General features: G+C 34.7%; 2 protein-coding genes and 1 long non-coding RNA gene across 6 annotated transcripts; 1 reads left to right on the plus strand and 2 right to left on the minus strand.

The window, feature by feature from the left end:
• Nucleotides 1–498: 498 nt before the first annotated feature.
• On the minus strand, nt 499–2,963 carry LOC140825144 (uncharacterized). 4 transcript variants are annotated; one of them, XM_073186748.1, is made up of 6 exons: nt 2,799–2,949; nt 2,510–2,543; nt 2,013–2,174; nt 1,857–1,932; nt 1,513–1,639; nt 499–810 (listed from the first exon to the last, which is right to left on the minus strand). In XM_073186748.1, the coding sequence occupies exons 3-6, from the start codon at nt 2,124–2,126 to the stop codon at nt 600–602; spliced, it is 528 nt and encodes a 175-aa protein (XP_073042849.1). In that variant the 5' UTR covers nt 2,127–2,174; nt 2,510–2,543; nt 2,799–2,949; the 3' UTR covers nt 499–599. The 4 variants fall into 4 exon arrangements, with proteins under 4 accessions (XP_073042849.1, XP_073042840.1, XP_073042832.1 ...); XM_073186739.1 differs by having other exon boundaries at nt 2,475–2,543; XM_073186731.1 differs by lacking the exon at nt 2,510–2,543 and having other exon boundaries at nt 2,799–2,963.
• Nucleotides 2,964–4,105: 1,142 nt separating this feature from the next.
• LOC140825164 (uncharacterized) lies at nt 4,106–6,798 on the minus strand. Its single transcript, XR_012116584.1, has 2 exons — nt 6,575–6,798; nt 4,106–4,380 (listed from the first exon to the last, which is right to left on the minus strand). It is a non-coding gene; the product is annotated as an uncharacterized lncRNA (long non-coding RNA).
• A 728-nt stretch (nt 6,799–7,526) lies between these two features.
• On the plus strand, nt 7,527–19,318 carry LOC140825169 (uncharacterized). The gene is given in 23 exon segments (XM_073186779.1): nt 7,527–7,832; nt 8,771–8,869; nt 9,484–9,635; nt 10,396–10,468; nt 11,283–11,405; nt 12,802–12,910; nt 13,585–13,664; nt 13,855–13,936; nt 14,899–14,949; nt 14,952–15,037; nt 15,111–15,221; nt 15,299–15,310; nt 15,312–15,416; nt 15,528–15,617; nt 15,730–15,783; nt 15,915–15,989; nt 16,110–16,185; nt 16,390–16,489; nt 17,193–17,262; nt 17,553–17,626; nt 18,093–18,205; nt 18,366–18,611; nt 18,737–19,318. Coding segments are annotated over 23 exon segments (2,478 nt in total). The 5' UTR covers nt 7,527–7,706; the 3' UTR covers nt 19,108–19,318.
• Nucleotides 19,319–21,047: the final 1,729 nt, after the last annotated feature.

The raw sequence follows: 21,047 nt of genomic DNA on the forward strand, positions 1-21,047 counted from the left end.
GGCCGAACGAATAAATTCATACTTTTAATTCTAAACAAATTTAGAATACTAGTTATGGGCCAAGAAACCGACACACGCGATGTGTGTTATATAATTTTCGATTTTTGGAAAAAATGATTTTTGAAATTGATACAGTGGTTTTTGAGCTAGATTCATGAGAGAATTTTCTCCTCCTTTATAGCTGTTAGTTTTCCCATTGTTTTGTTAATATTTGCATTAGCTTACAAGTATGAAGATTATGCATCTAAATTTATTTCTGCGTCATATTAATGTACCAAGTCGGTTGCTATACATGTCTAAATTAATCGACACAGAATGATATGAACGTCTAAGGAAAGAAGTTGAAATTATATTGGACACAGACCTAGTTGGTTATCAAGGAAAAAAAACACTATATAAATTCGACATCAAAGGATATACTTATAAGTCGATAGCCACTCTATATTGCTCAATCCAACTCGAGGTTAAGCATATATAGAGATAGCAAATTAAGGCAGATTTGGGAACATTGTCTCAACTTAAGATTTGGAGAGATGGTCTCAACAGAATAAAGTTACCTCGGTATTTTAACAATACGATTACAATCTGTGAACTAGCTACTAATTTTTAGCAGAATCTGATTCCGAATCTGATTCAGTGTCGACACGAGATCCCATAGGATTTAGCCTGTTCGTGTTGGCTTCCAAAGGAGGAAGTCCATCATCCCCACTAGAACTTTCATCGTCGTTTTGGGAAGTATTTGACTGCAATTGCAGCTTGGAGTCTTCTTGGGGATTGAATCTGAAAATCTGTGGCCTGCATTGGGAGGAACTACCGAGCACTAGTAAGAAAATAGTTTTATTCTCTCCTCACAAACTCGGCTAGCAGGGGATATATGAACAAACACACACTATCTGATCGAGTTAATACTTAATAAATAAGATCTTCTTGATGTTGAAATGAGTTAATAGATACAAACACCTCAATTATGCAAAAAGTATACACTTTTCTCTAGAAAATCATTGTAACAAGGTCGAAAGCTGCCAATGAAATATTTGAAGCTCTGAATGACAAGTGAAAAAAATCTTTCTTCAAAGACAGAACAGAGGGTTGATCGGTTCAAATGAAAGCCCACATATCAGAATTCAGAATTCATGCATTTGATCACCTCAATATGATGGTAAAATGATTAAGAACATGGACTCTTTTTTTGTCCTGTAAGATTTTTCAACTTCACACGAGATAGAGAACCATGAAACAAATTTATTTCTCTCACTAATCATTTTCTAAGTTCAAATCACAGTCTATCATTGTTGAACCATACATTTTGTATCACAAAGTAAAGAAATAAAAAAGTAATAATAAATAACTAAACAATTCTATTTCCCTTGAAAAGGTACCGCGTCTGAGTTTTGTTAATGAAATATACAGGTGGTGGGAAAGTCCTTTATGCTCGACTCTTTAGGTCCATTGTAACTCCAGAAACCATGGGATCTACAGAGAAAAAAAGATCAAGCAAAAGTGAGAACACACCATTCTGGTGATTTTTGAAGCAGACGAACTTGGTCGTGATAAAGAACTTGGGTAACGATGCCTCCCACTTTTCTACCAGATTCAGCAGCCTCTTCTCTCCCACTTTCATCAATCACAATAAAACTCCCTAGACATAAGAAAACCAAGAAGCAATCCTCTATCATGTAGGTCATTCATGTTTGACGATAAGATAATGAACTTTTTTAAAGAACGGATCACAGTTTGAGAAACATAACCAAAACAGAAACATAGCCGAAACCAACGAGGAACCTAATTTCAAGGCCCTTGAGTTAATAAGCTCTGCTGAAAATTTCAGAATTTTATCTTATTTTCGCGCATCATACCTCGTTTAAACCACATGCTTTTCTGGAACTTTGCTGGGAAGATTGCCAGTAATTTATACCCTTTTGCGTCCATCACCTTCCAAATTCAAATATAGTTACTTCAGCAATAACAAAACCTGCAACTTAAAAAAAATGGGTAGACAAGAAAGCAACTACCTCGATAAGATTGGATCCCCTGAGGTCCACAACTTGCATTATACTTTGACCTTGCTGCAGAGTCACCATCTCTTCCGTGACTGCTCTCTTAAGATTCTTCCTTCCTCCTCTCATTTCTTTTCGTAACTTTAATTCGACTCTCCCTTCTTCTGCAAATAGCAACTGCCCAAAACAAAAACAAGGTAAAAAACAAGCACCAAATACCAGAAACAAAAGTACCAAGCACGGTATAAAGACCCCATCTAGCAGTTGCTAATCAAGTAATGCCATCACACGGAAGCCTAGGTTACCAATACTTTTTGAAAAAGAAAACTTCAAATAATTCAGATACAATTGTAACGAGGTTTCAGGCTAACATAACGTTGTTTTTGTCCTGCCTCGAGTATCCTAATTATACAGCTATAAAATGATAATCAAGAGAACGAATTTAAAAGTGAAACCAGTAAAAACAAAGGGAATTACAAAATGTTACACAACAAGTCCAAGGGAGAGAACACCTAAAAGGATTAGGCAATTTCTCGAACACCTAGGCTGCAATATAAAAGTTGTCACGGTGATTACAAAAATATTCAACTCGAATCCTTCAAACGGAAGCCATACATCACCGAGCATCCAAGTAAAATCGAATTAAACCTCAAAAGGGACAATTTTGAAAACAGAATAGGAAACATAGACCCCAAATTTCAAGTCTTAGCCTAGTTCTCACGGCATACACAAGATGATAATTTTTATTTTTATTTTAAAACTGACGATAAATGTTCAACTAAACAAGAAAACGAAACTTACCGATTCCCAGAAAATTCGAGTCAGTCACGATGACTATGGCACAACAATTTGAAGAGATCAAAAATATATATAATGTTGGGACGGATGAAGGAAATTGGCTTGGTAATTTAATTCGGATCTTGGGCTTTAAAAGGACTGAAATTCAAGGGCATCATAATGTCAAAGCCGTCGTACGTCACTACATTTCAAGTATTCGATCGATGTTGTCTTGCGTCGAAAATTTAATAATTTTGATAAAAATTTGTGTGAGACGATCTTACAGATCGTATTTTGTAAGATAAATCTTTTATTTAGGTTATCTAAGAAAAAGTATTACTTTTTATGCTAAAAGTATTACTTTTATTGTAATATCGATCATCAATGAAAAAATATTACTTTTTATTGTGAATATCGACAGTGAATATCGGTCATCTATGAAAAAATATTATTTTTTATGTTAAAAATATTACTTTTTATTATAATATCGATAGGATTGACCCGTCTCATAGATAAAGATTCGTGAGACCATCTCACAAAAAACTCACTCTATAATTTTTATTCGGAGCTCGCATAAAAAAATATGCATAAAATATAGAGGAGTTTTGGTATCAAAACACGTGAGATGAACTAAAATCATAAAGTATTAGTTCCATAGATCAAGGCCTAAATTATTTTAATTCAAATTCATCAAAAGTTTAGATTTCGATTATAATTTTATTGTTAACAAATAAATAATAAATATAATTTCAAATCCATATTTTACTTATTTACGCTAGATTTAAATTGAAATAATTATTGAGTGAATTGAAAATTAATCATAATTAACATGAAACACTATATAAATATACAAATGATTTTAGAGTTTATGATCATACTTCTTTAAAATAACAAAAATACATTTAAAATTCATCAATTCAAATACAACATAATAACCCATAATATAACAATTTTCTAATTAATTTGGCAATCCCAACTTGTCACTAAAGACATCCAAGAAATATTTAGAATCTATATCTTATTATCTAAAATTCCCAACAATAATAAAATGCAATTAAATAGTATTTCCACGAAATCTAGTTAAAAGATCTTAAAAATTCGAAATTCTATGAAAGAAAAAAATATAAATATAGTCCTTTATTAAAATGTTTTTTAAAGAAGTTAATTTAGTTTAACCAATTTTTTTTATAATAATATAAGTAATGGCCAAGGATCCCTTTGTGGTGAGGGGCTTGAGTTGGATCTTGAGTTTAGTGTAACAGTTGAGATAGAAATTCTATCGCCTGTTTTATAAAAAAAATATATAACACAAGTAATGGAAGATCAGTAAATGCGAACCAACAAATAGAAGAGAGCAACAGATCTCTCCCAGCTTGTTTCTGCATTAATACCAGAAAAACAGAACAAGAAAAACAGCTTCATATGCGCTTAGAAGCAAAGAAACAAAACATTATTATTCCACCCAATGCATAATCCCCAAAGTCTGGAGTCAACGACATAATCAAGAAACTAGAGATAAAAGCTAGATAATTCACATATCTCTTCACTTCTCTTCGGGGTTAGAGTTAGACTTCTCGAAAAATGTCTTCCTCAACCAATCGAAAGGCTGTCCAATTTGAAAAATGAAGGAAAAATCTAAATCACGATTATTCAAGAACACGAAAATATAACACACTTAATTACCACTTCAAGAATGTTCAATATACAGAGTGCACGGAACTGTTCAAGATCATTGTATCTAAGGTGCTCGAACAAGCATAATGGTTATCTCAATCCCCTTTTTGGGTGACAGACAGGAAAGGAAACGTATGTAAGTGAAATAAAGTAAAAACGTGATAACAGAACTCCATAGCATACATAATAGCAAAATGTAATTTACCATGAAATTTCAAGATGCTCATAAGAAACACGTTCACAAGAATTTCAATTATAGAAGATAAAATAACCATTCTCTACAACCTAACACATGCAGGATAAAATCCATTTCTAATCAATACACGATTTCACTAAGGCCACAGGCCACCTAAAGTAGAACAGGGGAAACTCCATATATCTGGGAGGATGAATGGGTTGGGGGGATGCCATTTAAAGAGCGTTTTCCTTCTTTATTTCTAATCTCTTCTGTTACTAATAAGCCTATTCAGTTTTTCGTAGATCAATCACAGAGAAATGGCACAGATATAACTAGCTGGGATTTAGCTTTTAGACGAGGATTCATAGAGAGGGAAGAACATGACTTCATGGCCTTGTTAGGTATCTTACAATCGGTGAGGGTCCAGTGGGGTGTCGGGGATTATAGAGTTTGGTTGGGGGATTCGTCGGGAGTGTTTTCGGTAGGGTCATTCTATAAGTCTTTTTTCAATAATCCAAGTCCAAGTTTCTTATCATTCGGTCGTAACATCTGGGATGTACCTGTACCTACAAAGGTTTATGTGTTTTCGTGGATAGTGGCTTTGGGGAAATTGCAAACAGGAGAATCCATGCAAAAAAGATGGCCCACATGTGCACTACGACCGAATTGGTGTTGCCTTTGCAGGTCACATGAAGAAAATCAAGATCATTTGCTACTACATTGTCCATTCTCTTATAGCATTTGGATCAAGGTCATACAAGCAATGGGATTTCAGTGGACGTTTCCAAAGAAAGCAAAAGACATGTTTCTGCTAAAGCCAAGTCTGCAAGTTGGGAGAAGACAAACTACTTTCTGGTATTTGATAGTGCAGTGCATATTCTGGAATTTATGGTTGGAGCGCAACAAAAGAATTTTTCAAGATCAGGCCGACTCGGTAGAAGAAATCTGGGATAACATAAAATTCCGAGTTGCAAGTTGGTTGGTGATTCTGCCAGAATTTAACCATTGCAGTATCTCAGACTTAGTTAGGGACTGGAATTATGTTTGGTAGTGATATAATCTTTTGACTCTGTCATATGGTGTTTGTAATATTTGGCGGATTTCTTATCCGCCGATGTAAACAATCGATTTATAATATTAATATTGTTTCTTTTCAAAAAAAAAAAAAAAAATTGATTTCAGATACATTAATCCCTCTTCTCCATTGTGTTATTTACTATATTGATATGCCTAGTCTGACTTTCTCATGATTATTATGTACCTCTCCTCTTACTAATCATAGATTGTTAGTGAAATAATTCACTGATATGGATATGCCACCATTGAAAAGCCAGCGATGAAGCTTCGAGTACTGTCAATCATCCTCATTCAAGTAGAATATAGAGCTTGATATATTTCAAAAATTACAATATTTGCTCCATTGTAGCCTATGACATAAAATAGGGAGTAATTAAATGAAAATGAATATAGTTTCATTCAAACAGTCAGCTACTAGCTGTTTACACTAAACAAGCTTCATTAATACAATTAAGCATACTCACAATCGGTCCCTGGTGTTACTATCAAATCCTTTTTTCCCGAGGATATATCGAGTTTAGTTTCGAAGAATGTATTTCAAATGGGATTGATTTAGTTGCTGCTCTCCCAAGGCATAAATTCAGGGCACGGGTCTATATACATTGCAGGATAATTTTCATATCAAGATTTGATCTTCTCGTGCTAAAGCCAATTCCAAGTTTCCAACTATCAAATCCCACATGAAAACATAAATAAACCACGAAAATCAGGAAATTGATAACAACAATCAATAAACAATTTCTCGTCAAAACAGAAGATGACAATACTTCCATCCACAAAATTGGCGAATCATCTAATCTTTTTACAAAAAAAATAAAGTGGGAATTTCAGATCGATAATGAAATGGAGAATTCAAGAGAATATTGAAAACCTGGACCAAATAGAGGGCGGTCGTGCCGGCGGCGACGCCCCAGAAGGCTGCTGCCTGGACGTCAACATATTGGGGTCGTATTCCGGGGCTGAGGAACTTGAAGAGTCCGGATCCTGACGCAGCTGGGATGGCCATGGTCGATGGAAAAAAAAACCCTTGAATTTGGCAGATTCAGCTCTGTTTATCTTCTCCGCGTATGTAAACTGCACAAATGGAGATGACAACTCTTTGCAAATAACGTCAGTTTTTGGGGATTTTAAATTAAATAATAAGGGGGCTATTTTTTTTTTAGATTTTTTTATATTTCGACAAGTATAATTATTTTTTAATATTATTTAAATAAAAAAACCTAATGATGTAATATAATATTGATAAAAGGAATATAAGAATAAATCATGTGAAATAAATTTTAAAATCAACAAAACTAATAAAATTGAAGACAAAAATAACAAATAATAATATTATCAGAATTAATGATGAACAAAATTTCGATTAAATCAAAATGATCGATACTAACAATTTACTTTCAAAATTAGGTTTGATTAATTAGGAATCTTATTTTTCTTTTTTAAACCATCCTTGTATTATTTTATTTGGTGTCCTAAGACCTAAACCGTGTTATATTTTGATTAAATGAGTTTCGTTTTTTTAAAAAAATGTGGTGCGTCTTGACGTGGTCAAAAATATTTTTAATATATATATATACATATAATATAAGAGTAATGTAATTTTTGATTTGTTTACATCTTATCAAACTAATTATTTGATTTCACTATATTATAATAATTTTTTTATATTTTATTTTCTATTGTTACAATTTTAAAAATTAATAATATTTATTTTAAAATAAAAAAAATACTTTTGGTTTTTATTATATTATGGGTCAATGGCCCAATTATGTGTTATGGGCTAACGGCCCATCAGGATCTTATTCGGGTGACTAATCCACGGTGAACAAAACTCATAATGTGGCATGGACATTGGAGGGAGCGAAGCAACTGAATGATCGATCTATCGAAGTAAATTATCACGCTCTTTCTGATCGCGTTCAGCCCCTTTGCCAAATCCCTTTACAGTGTCGTAGATCGAGTTTCTGCATCGGTTTCCTGGATCAGGAGCCGGGACTTGAGGGATGTTCAAATTTCTGAAAGGGGTGGTCGGCGGATCCGGCACCGGCCTGAAAGATCTGCCGTACAATATCGGAGAGCCTTACTCCTCTTCCTGGGGATCTTGGGTGCACTGCCGTGGAACCTCCAAGGTTGGTATCTTTTCCATCTGGAGCTTTGCCGGTCGATTCTTTTGACGTGCCGAATTACGCTTCTTCGGTTCCAGCTTCGTGACATGTATGTTTCTGGTAGTAATAGCATCATAAGGGCAGAATTAGGATTCAGTTGGGAAGCTATTTACAAAGTTGGAACTTGTATTTTGGGACAAATATGGGGCTAATTTGAAATTTCAGCATCTGTGGACTACAACTAGGCTCGTGATTTTTTCTCCCTTTTTTAATATATTACTTGAAACTTGGAGTAGGATTTGAAGGTTGAAAATATTGATGCGTCATTTGGTGGTTTAATCTGGTTTGGTAGTTACTCATTGTAATTGAAGGCTGCTTACTGTCGGCAATAGTTCTTGACTGAATAAGATTAGAAGATGAAGTTGGAGAAGAGAGAGGGGTCGAGTAATGGATGGTATCAGTTAGTTGCTAATATAAGCTGTATCATTATGACAATCATAAGTACATAATCCTTTTTGCTTTACAAGAAGCTTGCGACTATAGATTCTCGTCACATTGGTGATACTAGTGGTTTGACATGGGTGACATGTGTACATGACATGGCATGACTGGTTGAGTGGTCGTGACGGTTACATTATCCAACAATCATAGAAACACAATTTATGGTGTGTTTGTTGTTTGAGAGTGGATTTTACGCCATTGCTTTTTTATTGATGGAATGTTTTTTTTCCATACATATATTTGCCGTGCCGAGGTAGCGCCTTGACGCTTTCAGAGGTTCCTTGCTTGTGACAGTATTTAGGGTTTTATTTATTGTGTAGTCAGTAGTCGACTTTCTTCAGTTACGTGTCTCATTGAAATTGCTTGGTACTTTCCGAATCGTGTTTCAATTGTAATCCTGATCCTAATAAAATAAAGGTCTCTAATTTTTACCTTTTCATTTGATTCCTCTTACCAAACAGGATGATGGGACTCCTGTTTCAATATTTTCTCTTTCCGGAAGCAATGTGAATGATGGGCATTTAGCTGCTGGTCGTAACGGTGTCAAACGCCTTCGAACTGTGAGCTTCGCTTTTGCCAATCAATTTGTGAAACTATTGTTGAAATAATTGAGCTGCTTCTTCTTTACGAGTCAGTCTTCCCTGGTTTCCAGTTGAGTCCTGAATTTATTTGATGTGAAAAGCTATCTTGCAGTTCGATTTATTCCATGCTAGAGTGGGGTTATTAACCCAATTGTTAATCCAAGGGTCTATTTTGAGCCAATTTTTTTGGTCTATGTTTAGCCAATTTTTTTACACGTGGGCCAACGTGTGGGACCACCTGTAAAAGCTAATTTGGTTCCATGTGAGCCATTGGATTAACAGTGGGGGAAATACCTCCACTGTAGCATCGAAGCCACCCTTACAGTTCTATGTGATTAAGCCGAGATGGTGAAACATCTTTTGCTTAAAGAGAACGCGTTGCTAATGCATCATAATTCTGATAAAATTAGCATGAAAATTCGTGTGGCCAGATTAAATATTATTGTCAAGACGTAGAAGATGACACGACTTCCGATTTATCTTCCTTTTCCATTTTTTCATGTTTTTCATAGTTCTTGAGAATGGTGAATCAAACTTGTGCATTTGATTTCCCTACTGGTTTTCTCAACTCAGAACTGTGTTTATTTCGCCAGGTCAGGCATCCAAACATTTTGTCATTTCTGCACAGTACTGAAGCAGAAACTTTTGATGGTTCTAGCACAAAGGTCACTATCTATATTGTGACGGAGCCTGTTATGCCCCTGTCGGAAAAGATCAAGGAATTGGAGTTAGAAGGCAGCCAAAGGTGTGATATTTTTACAGTCTTTTTCTCTATTGTCATTCAATCATTGAATAACATTCTTTAACCTTTGGCTTTTGTTTGCTTTAATAAGTATATTTTCAATAATTTGATGCCTTGGTTCCTTAGATATTATTCAATCCTACCAACAGATCGTTAGTTTGTACGACTTTGTGTTTTTGTTCTTAGGAGTCATACATAGTAGTTTAAATGACGCCATTTCGACATGTCATCTTTTGTAAAATTTTGTTGTGAGCACGCCTCACGCAAGCCCAAGCCCGCCAAGCAACACGGATGTGACCACGTGTCAATGACACACACATGGGAAATTCAAAACAGCACCGGCCGAGGAGTTTTAAAGTTTCCGTGCTCTTAATTGTTATCCTTAGGATTTGGCTGTTATTTGATTTGTGTTATCTCTAGGATTGGTTGTTATCAAGATAGGGCTTTGGTTGTATTTAACGACATTCTATCGATGAATAAAGTTAAGTTGAATTTATTCTAAAAATCGTGTGCATGGATCGTGAGGTTCTTTATAACGAGCCTCTATGTTAATTCAATTACCAGCAATAGCTAGAAGTGGGAGAAAAATTCCAAAGAACAAAGGCAAACATAAGCTCTCCGATCTGGACGAACTCGTAGTCAATAGATCTGTAACTCTATCCCAAACTAGAGCTCTCGTGGCAGATTTCTCTAGCTTCCTCAGATTTATCTTCCTGTTTGCCGTATTTCATTATTTCTAATGTTTTCTTGCTTCTTGTGTCAGCAATGAATACTTTGCTTGGGGACTTCATCGGATAGCTAAAGCTGTGAGCTTTTTAAATAATGATTGTAAATTGGTATGCAGCTTATAACCAGTTTCAGCTTTTTCCTCTGTAATAATATGAGCTTTTTAATTAATGATTGTAAATTGGTTTGCATCTATATCTAGTTTCAGCAGTTTCCTCTGTAATAACATTTCCATTTGGGGAGAACCTGCATGTGATCATTTTCTGGTTGCATTGCTTGAGTTCTGCAATCTAGCTATAATTCCTGTGATTATGTCTTTTATTTGATGATATTTATTTATATAAAAAAATTCTTCAATAACTTGGCAGCCTGTTTCTGGATGGTGAATATGGAAAAGGACTTGTTATGAGCTTTGAAACGAGTAATGTATTAAATTTGCAGTCATAAAACGTTCACGCTTCTATGTGATTGTGTTGTGAGTTGATGAAATGTCTTATGAAATGCTAGATATGTTCATGTGATATTGTGACTCTATATGCAAAAAATAACCCTCCCATGTAGTGAACAAATACACTACTGAAGGCTATTTTTTTTAAAAAAAGTTTGACCAGGGTTATAAAACAAAACAGCCCTATAAATGGGATATTTGGGAAAATAGACTTGTCAAACTTTTTTTAAAAAAAATAACCCTCCCATGTAGTGAACAAATACACTACTGAAGGCTATTTTTTTTAAAAAAAGTTTGACCAGGGTTATAAAACAAAACAGCCCCATATAAATTAAGTGGATCTCCGCTATCATTGTGTATGAGTATCTGTATAAATACAAAATTTCGTTTGGTCAATGAACTCCCTGAGTTTTACCGAATTCCTGCTTTTAGCTATATATACAAAGGATTATGTCTTTGGTGTTATCCTATTGCAGGTTCATGGCAATGTTTGCATGGCTAGTGTTGTCGTCACTCAAACTTTGGACTGGAAGCTCCACGCATTTGATGTTCTATCTGAATTTGACGGGAATAATGAAGCTGCTACTGGTCCAATGCTGGTAAGTTATCAGTTTGAGCCCATCTTTTTCACAGTTCTTCACATTGTACTTTTGGAGAAACCGGTTTTAGCTTCCCAGTACAAGGGAAAACAAAGTTCTTTTATGTGTCTTAAACTCAAAATAATGTGACCTCATTTACACCCTTACCTGACTATATGAAGATTATTTCCATTAATTTGGTGTGTTGGGATGAAGCTAAAATAGTAACATATCAGATTGTAACACGAGTGAGAAAAATCCTGCTAATAGAATCTTATCATAAATTAAAATGCTTGAAAACATATAATTTTTGAAAAAGTTTATGCTTTTAGAATTTTTATTCTCTCTCTGAGGGAATATCTATTTCTGTTGCACCCTTACGCGAGTCACTGCTAAACAGACTAATTACGCGAGCCATTACTAAACAGACTAATACACATGCAAAATTAAATTTAATAACAACAATTAAATAGCGGAAACCAAATAACTTAATCATCTTACAATCAAACGAAAACAGAACAATAACAACAGTCTTAACATGTATCATGCAACAGATATGTCATACATAATATGCCAAATCAGTAAAACATGTATCGTGCAACAGATAAATATGCAGCATATAAGTGTGTATACTAAGCTTGGATATCTCAGTCAGTACATCACGTACCTCACTAAAACAATCTGACAAAAAGCTCTGAACCTAGAGAATACCAACATAATGAAATCACTGTCAAACCAGATCTTGAATTACCAAGCATGTTACAAAGTTCTTCCTAATAATCATTAAATCACTATTGAAGGATTTAGGATTATACATGTGTCCGTCGTCAGCCTGCTGATGATGTCTCGATCTCAGTTCACCGGCCTCTCCTCGAGTCGACAATAGCTCCGAAACTTCCCAATACCAAACCGCCCAAGAAACTGGCTAGAAAACCTTAGGTATATGGCTAGAACTCTCGCTGAAGGATGCTGTGTAGGAAACAAAAGAAATCATCTTCTATTTATAAGCTGCATCGGACTAGTTCAGAAAATTCGAATCAATCTTATCTGTCACGTGTCAGAATCTCATTTGTTTAGTTGGATTTCTCGGGATAATGTAATCTGAAGTAGATTGGGTCGTCTATTTTAAATTCGGTGGATCCCAACAGCTTGATCCTGAATTATCAATTTCTTAATAATACTTAATTAACAACTCTTTAATTATCTTTTAATTAATATTTCATTCAAAATAAGGATTTGAGTCATTACAAATTCGAACTGAACCAAGTAACATTTTACAAGATCTTGTATATGGCATACTTTTGTTCTAATTCAACTTCCATTTTATTGCCACTTAAAATACGTTGATTGTTTTCTGCTTAAACACATTGGGATGGACCTGCTTTCATTTAATCAACTTTGACATTTTTTGACACAGCAATATGAATGGCTTATTGGTTCACAATACAAGTCTATGGAGTTGGCGAAATCTGACTGGGCAGCTATAAGAAAATCTCCACCATGGGCTATTGATTCTTGGGGCTTAGGTAAGTGTGCATTTGATTGTTCAACACCTGATAAGATGTTTGGTTAATTATTTACCTAGCAAACTTTGAGATCGATCTAATTTATATTTCGGTGGATGGAAAGCTGAAGCAGTTTTCTTCTTGAGAATTTAGATTCGTGTCTCATTTTGTTGTATGGCAAAAGCAGCCTGTGTTAATTTAATATAATTTGAGGTTAGATGGACTTTTAATATTCTTTTCTTCTTTCTCTGCTGGATAAATAGAATAAAGGCTGCTATCCTCTTATTTCGCTGTGAGATCCCTTTTTGTGATGAAATTCTTGAAATTAATACAACACAGATGATCTTTGAAAAACAATCTTTTGAGTAGAAGACCGGACTATATTTTTGCATCCATTAATGGCCTAGGAAAACAAAATAGTATCTTAAGTTGATGAAAACCATGTGTACCTTGTAGAATGTTTTCTGGTGGATAAGCGTCTCCATTAAAATGCTTTGTTGCATCTTTTTTTAATTAGCTTTTTAATGGAAGGATGATTACTTTTGGATGGATGCCGGAATATTATTTTTCTTTTGGGTTACTTTTCCTTTTAATTTTCTATTTCTTTCAAAATTTGAAATGAAAAACATGACATCCTTTATCCCAAGATTTCTCCTTTTTTATTTTTATTTTTATTTTTGATGCTGCAATGATAGGCTGTCTGATTTATGAACTATTCTCGGGCACTAAGTTGAGTAAAACAGAGGAGTTGCGGAATACTTCTAGCATACCTAAGGTGCGACATAATTGTTCATGCTTTTTTAACTTATCAGAAGTATGTTCCAGTTGGTGTTCAGAATTTTATTTTTATTCTAGGATTGTGTAATTATTATGCAATCCTAATTCTTTTGGTTCAGTGATTTCTTCTACTTTCATCAGATATGATAATTGGTTAACTTTTGGAATTCTATATTGGTCTGTCCCAGTCTCTACTTCCAGATTATCAGCGTCTTTTGAGTTCTATGCCCTCTCGCAGGTTGAATTCGTCAAAGCTTCTGGAAAATGGTGGTATGTTTTTCTTCTGATATTTCAGTAAATTTGGTTGAATTATTTTACAATTTTTCTATCTAGAATGGACGGTACTAACGTAACTTGACATTTCCTGATAGAATTCTCTGTAACTTCATATTACCTTATAATTACATTGCCTGTTAGAATTTTATTTCTTAATATTTCCTCTGAACAACTGCTGCTTCGATATTGAGTGCATGAGCATTGTTATGTAGTTTATAATTAAATAATCATGGTATAGGTTACCATGGTTATACATATTAGTCATCTGATATGATTTGTTACAGTTTGAATGTATTCGATCACTCTATGACAAGATGTCACTTTTTTGTGTGACTATTTCCTCTTTCCTCAAGAAGGGTTTCATTTATCTTTTCACTTCAACTCATGTGAAGTTTTTTTTTTTTTTGCAAATTAAAGACGATGTATGTTTAGTTCTAACTATTCCTTCTCCAGTTAGCACTGACGTCACTTGCATTTATATTTGGTCTTTAAGATCGAAGACAATATGCCGAGTCAATTCCACTCTTATTTGCTTTTGTGTGCGAAATTGATGTGTACTTGTCAAAGGTTTGCAAAACTAGGCTGAAATTTCATCTAGAAATAGATATCAAGCATTCTTCTGTGACTCTGTCGTTTGTTTCTCTAAACTTGTGGAACAAGTCGATCAATGATGTTTGGGTTTTGTTGATCTATAATTCACTCCCATGATTTGTGTTATTGAATTTATAAGACCACGGACACAAAAACAATCGTTAAGGTTTGCTTTAGATTTGCTAGAAAAACAAAAGAAAATTCTTTGATGGAATTGTAACGGCGTTGTTTTTTCCTTAAAGATTTGTGGTTCGATTTTTATTGACACGAAGAATATATTTTGACTGCTGGTTCAAGACTATGAGTAACCTTGTTTTGGGACAACTTATTTAATGTACTTCAATTTTCTTGTTATGTATTGGCAGAATATTTTGAAAACAAGTTGGTGGAGACCATACAGTTTATGGAAATTCTTAACTTAAGGACAGTGTAGAAAAGGATAACTTTTTCCGTAAGCTTCCAAATCTTGCCGAACAGCTGCCTCGCCAAATAGTGCTGAAAAAGGTGGGTGTTGATGAATTTCCATGTTCTGTTGTTTAATTTTACAACTGAATTTACTAAAGCTTTACTTTTTTAGTTGCTTCCATTACTAGCGTCCTCCATGGAATTTGGTTCAGCTGCTGCACCTGCATTGACTGCATTGTTGAAACTGGGTTCTTGGCTTTCAACAGAAGAATATAGTCATAAGGCAACTATCTTTTGTATCTTTATTGCAATCTTTCGTATTGCTTATTCTTGTAGTTAAACTTGGTTTGTTGTTTGCAGATATTGCCTACAGGTTGTCAAACTTTTTGCATCTAATGATCGGGCTATGCGAGTTAGTCTTCTTCAGCATATCGATCAGTATGGCGAGGCCTTATCTGCTCAAATTGTTGACGAACAAGTGTGAACAAGTTTCATAATCACGATAAATACTCATTGTTAAATCTCCCCTCTGTTTGATGGACAAATAAATCGGCATGGAGTGATAAAGAAAAAATATGTTTTATTGCAGGTTTACCCTCACGTGGCTAATGGATTTTCTGACACATCAGCTTTTCTGAGAGAGTTGACCCTAAAATCTATGCTTGTCTTGGCTCCCAAGGTAACTGCACTTGTCTTTCATATCATTGACAGTTAAGGGATGCACAAGCTGATGGTCAAGCCAAAACTATCTGAATTATTCTTGAATTTTTCCTCGCTCAACCTTTCCACAGCTCTCTCAGCGCACTCTATCAGGATCGTTGCTAAAGTTTCTTTCAAAGCTACAGGTATGCGCTTATGCACTTAAGAAGTCTCTTAGTCGAATTTGCCATAATTTTTCCAAACTTTTACGTCTGTGGCCTCCTTTGTTGTTTTTAGTGTTCAACGAATTTGTTATTCTACTTTATTACTGGTGAAGGTTGATGAAGAACCAGCAATCAGAACAAATACAACTATATTACTCGGAAATATTGCGAGTCACCTGAATGAAGGGGTCAGTGTCAAATGGTTCTTATACGTTCTGACCTTCCAGATGTTTCTGCACTTATATCCTTTAATACTAAATAAATATTTGGTTCCAATATTAACAACTCAAGTATTTATTGTATTGCAGACAAGGAAAAGAGTTCTGATAAATGCATTTACAGTTCGAGCCTTGCGTGATACATTTTCTCCTGCTCGAGGAGCAGGTAAAGCCTTACTCATTTCTTGACCCCTCATAGATGGAAAACTATAGTGTCCGAATTGGTTTTTCTACTATATAATCTTTTACCCAAAGAGGACGTATAAAGAAAGTTTTTGTACCTCAATTAGTCAAAATGAATTCTCTATCCTTTCCAGGTTCCCCTCGCCCCACCTCTCATCTCTCCTATATTATTACTTTCTTGTGTCAGGTGTTATGGCTTTATCAGCCACTAGTTCTTATTATGATGTCAATGAGATTGCAACTCGGATTTTACCAAATGTTGTTGTCCTGACCATAGATCCTGACAGGTATTAATTTACTTCGATTGTCCGGTTAGAGTATTAATTTCTCCCTTCATCTTTATTTTGTTGTTTCTGTGTTCTTAAGAATGTCCCAATGAGCTGATCTTTAATTAATTGACACTGGATGTCGCGTTTATACAAATCTTTTCATTGCATTTTTTAAAGTTTTGCTAGGTTGACCTTGAATATGCTTCATGAGATTGAGCTCCATGCAGAAACTTTTTGGTTTTGGGGAAGCATTAATACCACGAATTAAATAGAAAGGTTGATATTGCACTGATTACTGTAAATATTTCATTTTACGCTTCTCAAGATAATACAGTTGAATTGTGCGACATCAAAATTGAGGAAACCACATCATCTTTCAATCTTTGCAAAAAATTGAACTACGTATTTCTTGTGGTGAACTTCTTACTTTAAAATTATGCCAGCTATATGGGTGTTCTTGTATATATTGCATTTTGTTTAGGCGTACTGACTTTAATGCGCGATGAAAGTGTCTGTCTTATTTTCTTCTGTTTCCTTCTCTCCATATTCTAACCTCTTCTTATCCCCGTGATTTTCCGTGTTCTACCCTTGACGACTCATTATCATTAACATATGTTTATATCTTTATTTAAGCGCATTTGATTCCTTTTGTCATGGGCTGCTCATCTTATTAGACTTTTTCATAATTTTTCATCTTTTCTTACTCCTCTGTTGGGCACAGTGATGTTCGATCAAAGGCATTCCAGGCTGTTGAACAGTTTTTGCAATTAGTGAAACAATACCATCAGAAGGTGTGCGCCTGATTGCTTTGGTTTTACTTCCTGCATATTGGTAAAAGGATATGAAGAAATTAATGCTAAAGCTCACGAAAACTCTGAAGAACAGTGTGATTCATAACTTAATCAAGATAGTGAGAAAGATAAAGACTTGACTGCAAAATAGTGCATGCTATTTACGCTTGTTTTCTGCTGTCACAAGCGCAAGATTTAATCAATGGATTGGATACTAAATGACTGACTATCTCTTCCTCTCTCTTTTCTTTTCTGATTTGTGGATTAATGGTATTTTTTGGTTCCTCTAGACAAGCACCAGAGACACCACAGGTTCATCAGATGCAGGAATTTCGTCAGTACCTGGAAATGCTGGTTTACTTGGGTATGTTGAGTCTGAGTCTATATACTTTTTGGAGTTTTATGAGCCACAGAGCCTAATATATTTTCCTCGTCTTTTTTTCTTTATCCACTTGAAATCCATGTTATAATATCTGTGTTGAATGTAGTATTTAGTACGTGGTTGGAAATCCTCAATATTCTTGATGGGGTTTACTTGTAGATAGGATGACTTTTGTGGTAAAAATAATTTGTATTTTGACTTGTGATAAAAATTGTATTGGAGAGAGAACTGAAGGATGATTGGGATTTTCAAATGAAGGGTGATATACTCTCGGGGTCTGTCCCCTTTAATGGCTCTATGGCTGCTATGTGTATTCTACGCTATCTTGTTTTTCTCATCGCTAAATAAAACTGCGGGATCTAATATTTTTGAACTAAATGTCTACTCTTTTCATTATCAAAGAGATTTGCCTTCGCTGTTGGTATCAGTTTTACGGATTTTGATGCAGATGGGCGATGAGCTCTTTGACTCTTAAAGGCAAACCTTATGAACAGAATACCCTTGCTTCATCGGACACAAAAAATGCAGCTCTTACTTCATCAATTTCCAATTCCAGCCCTGGTGCACATTCTACCTCTCTTTTCCGTTATACCTCTTTTTTTGGTGATAATTGACTTATCCTTCAAGGATACGCCTCTAATTAATTGTTGTTCTTCCCTTGTCTGCACTTACTTGCCTGTTGACCAGACACTGTACTGACTTTTATATTTTCATGCCACAGTGATGGATACAGCAAATGTAACATCGGTCCGGGTCAATTCCCATTCTGACTTAGCTGAATTCACGGACCATCCTCCACCCGCATCCCCTACATCGACTGATGAGTGGGGTGAACTCGAAAACGGCATTGGTGAAGACAAAGATGGTTGGGATGATATTGAGCCGTTGGAGGAATCGAAACCATCTTCAGCTCTTTCAAGCATCCAAGCTGCTCAAAAACGTCCAGTCTCACAGCCAAAACCTCGAGGTAATACTTCCAAAGAGGATGCCTTGAAAAAATGTTCTTGAACCCATATTATCACATAATGATGCACAGTTGTGCGTGAAAAATCACTCTAGATTTATTTCTAATCCGATGCAATGTCGGTTCAGTTCCAAGCTCAAGACCGAAGAGCACGTTAAAGACAAGCAACGCTGATGACGACGACGATGATGGTGATGCTTGGGGTTCTGTAGCGCAGCCTGCTCCAAAATCTAAATCAAAACCTCTGAACTCGAAATCCAGCAAAGTTGATGATGATGATCCGTGGGGCGCTATTGCTGCCCCAGTTCCTAAAACATCTTCCAAGCCTTTGAATCTGAAATCTAGTGGATCTGTTGATGATGACCTCTGGGCATCCATTGCAGCTCCTCCACCAACCACTGGGCCGAAGTCTTTGTCATCCGGGCGAGGTAGAGGAGCCAAACCAGCTGCTCCTAAATTGGGTGCTCAGAGGATAAACAGAACCTCATCGGGGATGTAATTTTAGGTACAAGAGAACCGATTTTTGCCATATTTCTGTACATTTGTTCCCCGTTCATCAGGGGATTTGTAGTTCCTTTTTAGTGGCAACTAATTTTTTTATATATTTAATGTAAGAAGTCCATACTTGCTCTGTAGTAGTAGTATTTCTTCTGTGAACAAAAGCCTTTTCCCCCTATTTTGTAAAAAAAAAAGTATACATTCGTTGTAAACTATTATTTTTTGGTTTGAGTTGCAACAATTCCTTTGCTGAGCTTTAAATTGTTCAGCTATGAATGCATGAACACCGGTGAAACATATTATGTATAGTATAATCATCCTTATGGAATATCAACACCACTGACAAAAAAGTGAAACATATTGAATAGTGAATAATCGGATATTGATATCAGGATGAATCATCATAGTATAGCTGAATAAATCATGATTGATCGTTTTGAAATTATTAAATTTGCGAGTCAGTTCTTTAAGCTCGTTTATCATGGTTAATTAGTCTGACTCAAGATCGGCTCGTTAAGCTGACTTGTTTTCTAGCTCGTTAAATAAGCTCAATTTTAGCTGATCAATATATAATTTAAGGGGTAAGCTTATCATTTTATAGTCTTTCAATCTCTTATCTTTAATTCAAATATCGATGTAGTTAGAGTTGAAATATGAGGTATGTTGGTGCAAGTTGAGTTTGATTTTGAGTTGATAGAAAACTTTATATTCGAGCTCAAGCTTCAACTAAATTAGGCTACATATTTTCAAAATGGATTAATATTCGGGTAACTTGAGAACAGAGAAGAAACTTGATTTTCTTTAAGCTTGATCGTCTGCTGGTAAAAATACCATTTAATATTTATAAATATATAAATATAATAGAGATAATATAAGATAAAATAGTAATTTAAATTATCTTTAAAAAATAAATAATAAACGAAATTTAAACCAAACTCGAGTTGAACTCATGTCCAACCACCAAGCGAACATTTCGGCAACCTTAATATCTAAAGCCAAATGGTTATTATAAAACATTATTCTTGGCTCCTCGCAAGAAATTTGAGGGATTTATTTTGTTTTATTTTTGGAGTTCTAAGGGAATAGTTTCGGAAAATAATTATTAAAAAATAATTTTAGGAAATAAATTGTATATTGATTTTATTTTGGCACAACAAGACTTATCGTAGATTTCAAATCAAATAAATAAATTGCTTAATCAAAAAATAATATACTTTTAGAACATTAGAATTTAGGTTTAAAAATGACAAATCTTAAATTTAATTAATCAAATCAAATCAAATATATTATTATTTATTTAATATTATTTCATGTCTTACTCAACAATTTTAATAATCACAACATTATTTATTTATCTACTATACAAACAGATCAACCCAACTAAATGGATGTAAGTCCTCGTTAGAAGCAAATCCTTTTTTTAAGAGTAGTTTTTTTAAGAGTAGAGAGACCATCTCACGGATCATAATTTGTGAGACGGGTCAACCCTATCCATATTCACAATAAAAAGTAATACTTTTACATGGGTGACCCAAATAAGAGATCCGTCTCACAGATACGACCCGTGAGACCGTCTCACACAAGTTTTTGCCTTTTTTTAACGACGACATGACTCATAATCAATCATTATCATTCGACATACATTTAATAAAAGCAAAAACTTGTTTGAAACGATCTCACGGATCGTATTTTGTGTGACAGATCTTTTATTTGGGTCATCCATGAAAAAATATTACTTTTTATGCTGAGAATATTATTTTTTATTGTGAATATCGGTAGGATTGACTCATCTTACATATAAAGATTCGTGAGACCATCTCACAAGAGACCTACTCTTTAATAAAACTCTCATATTAATATAATAATCTGCAAATTACACAAGCCAAATAAATCATATTAGGTAAGTCATGCGTGATCATATCTCTCGAAAAGATGTTGAAA

The sequence above is a fragment of the Primulina eburnea genome, chromosome 1 (genome assembly GCF_022965805.1).
Source record: "Primulina eburnea isolate SZY01 chromosome 1, ASM2296580v1, whole genome shotgun sequence".
NCBI classification, from domain to species: domain Eukaryota; kingdom Viridiplantae; phylum Streptophyta; class Magnoliopsida; order Lamiales; family Gesneriaceae; genus Primulina; species Primulina eburnea.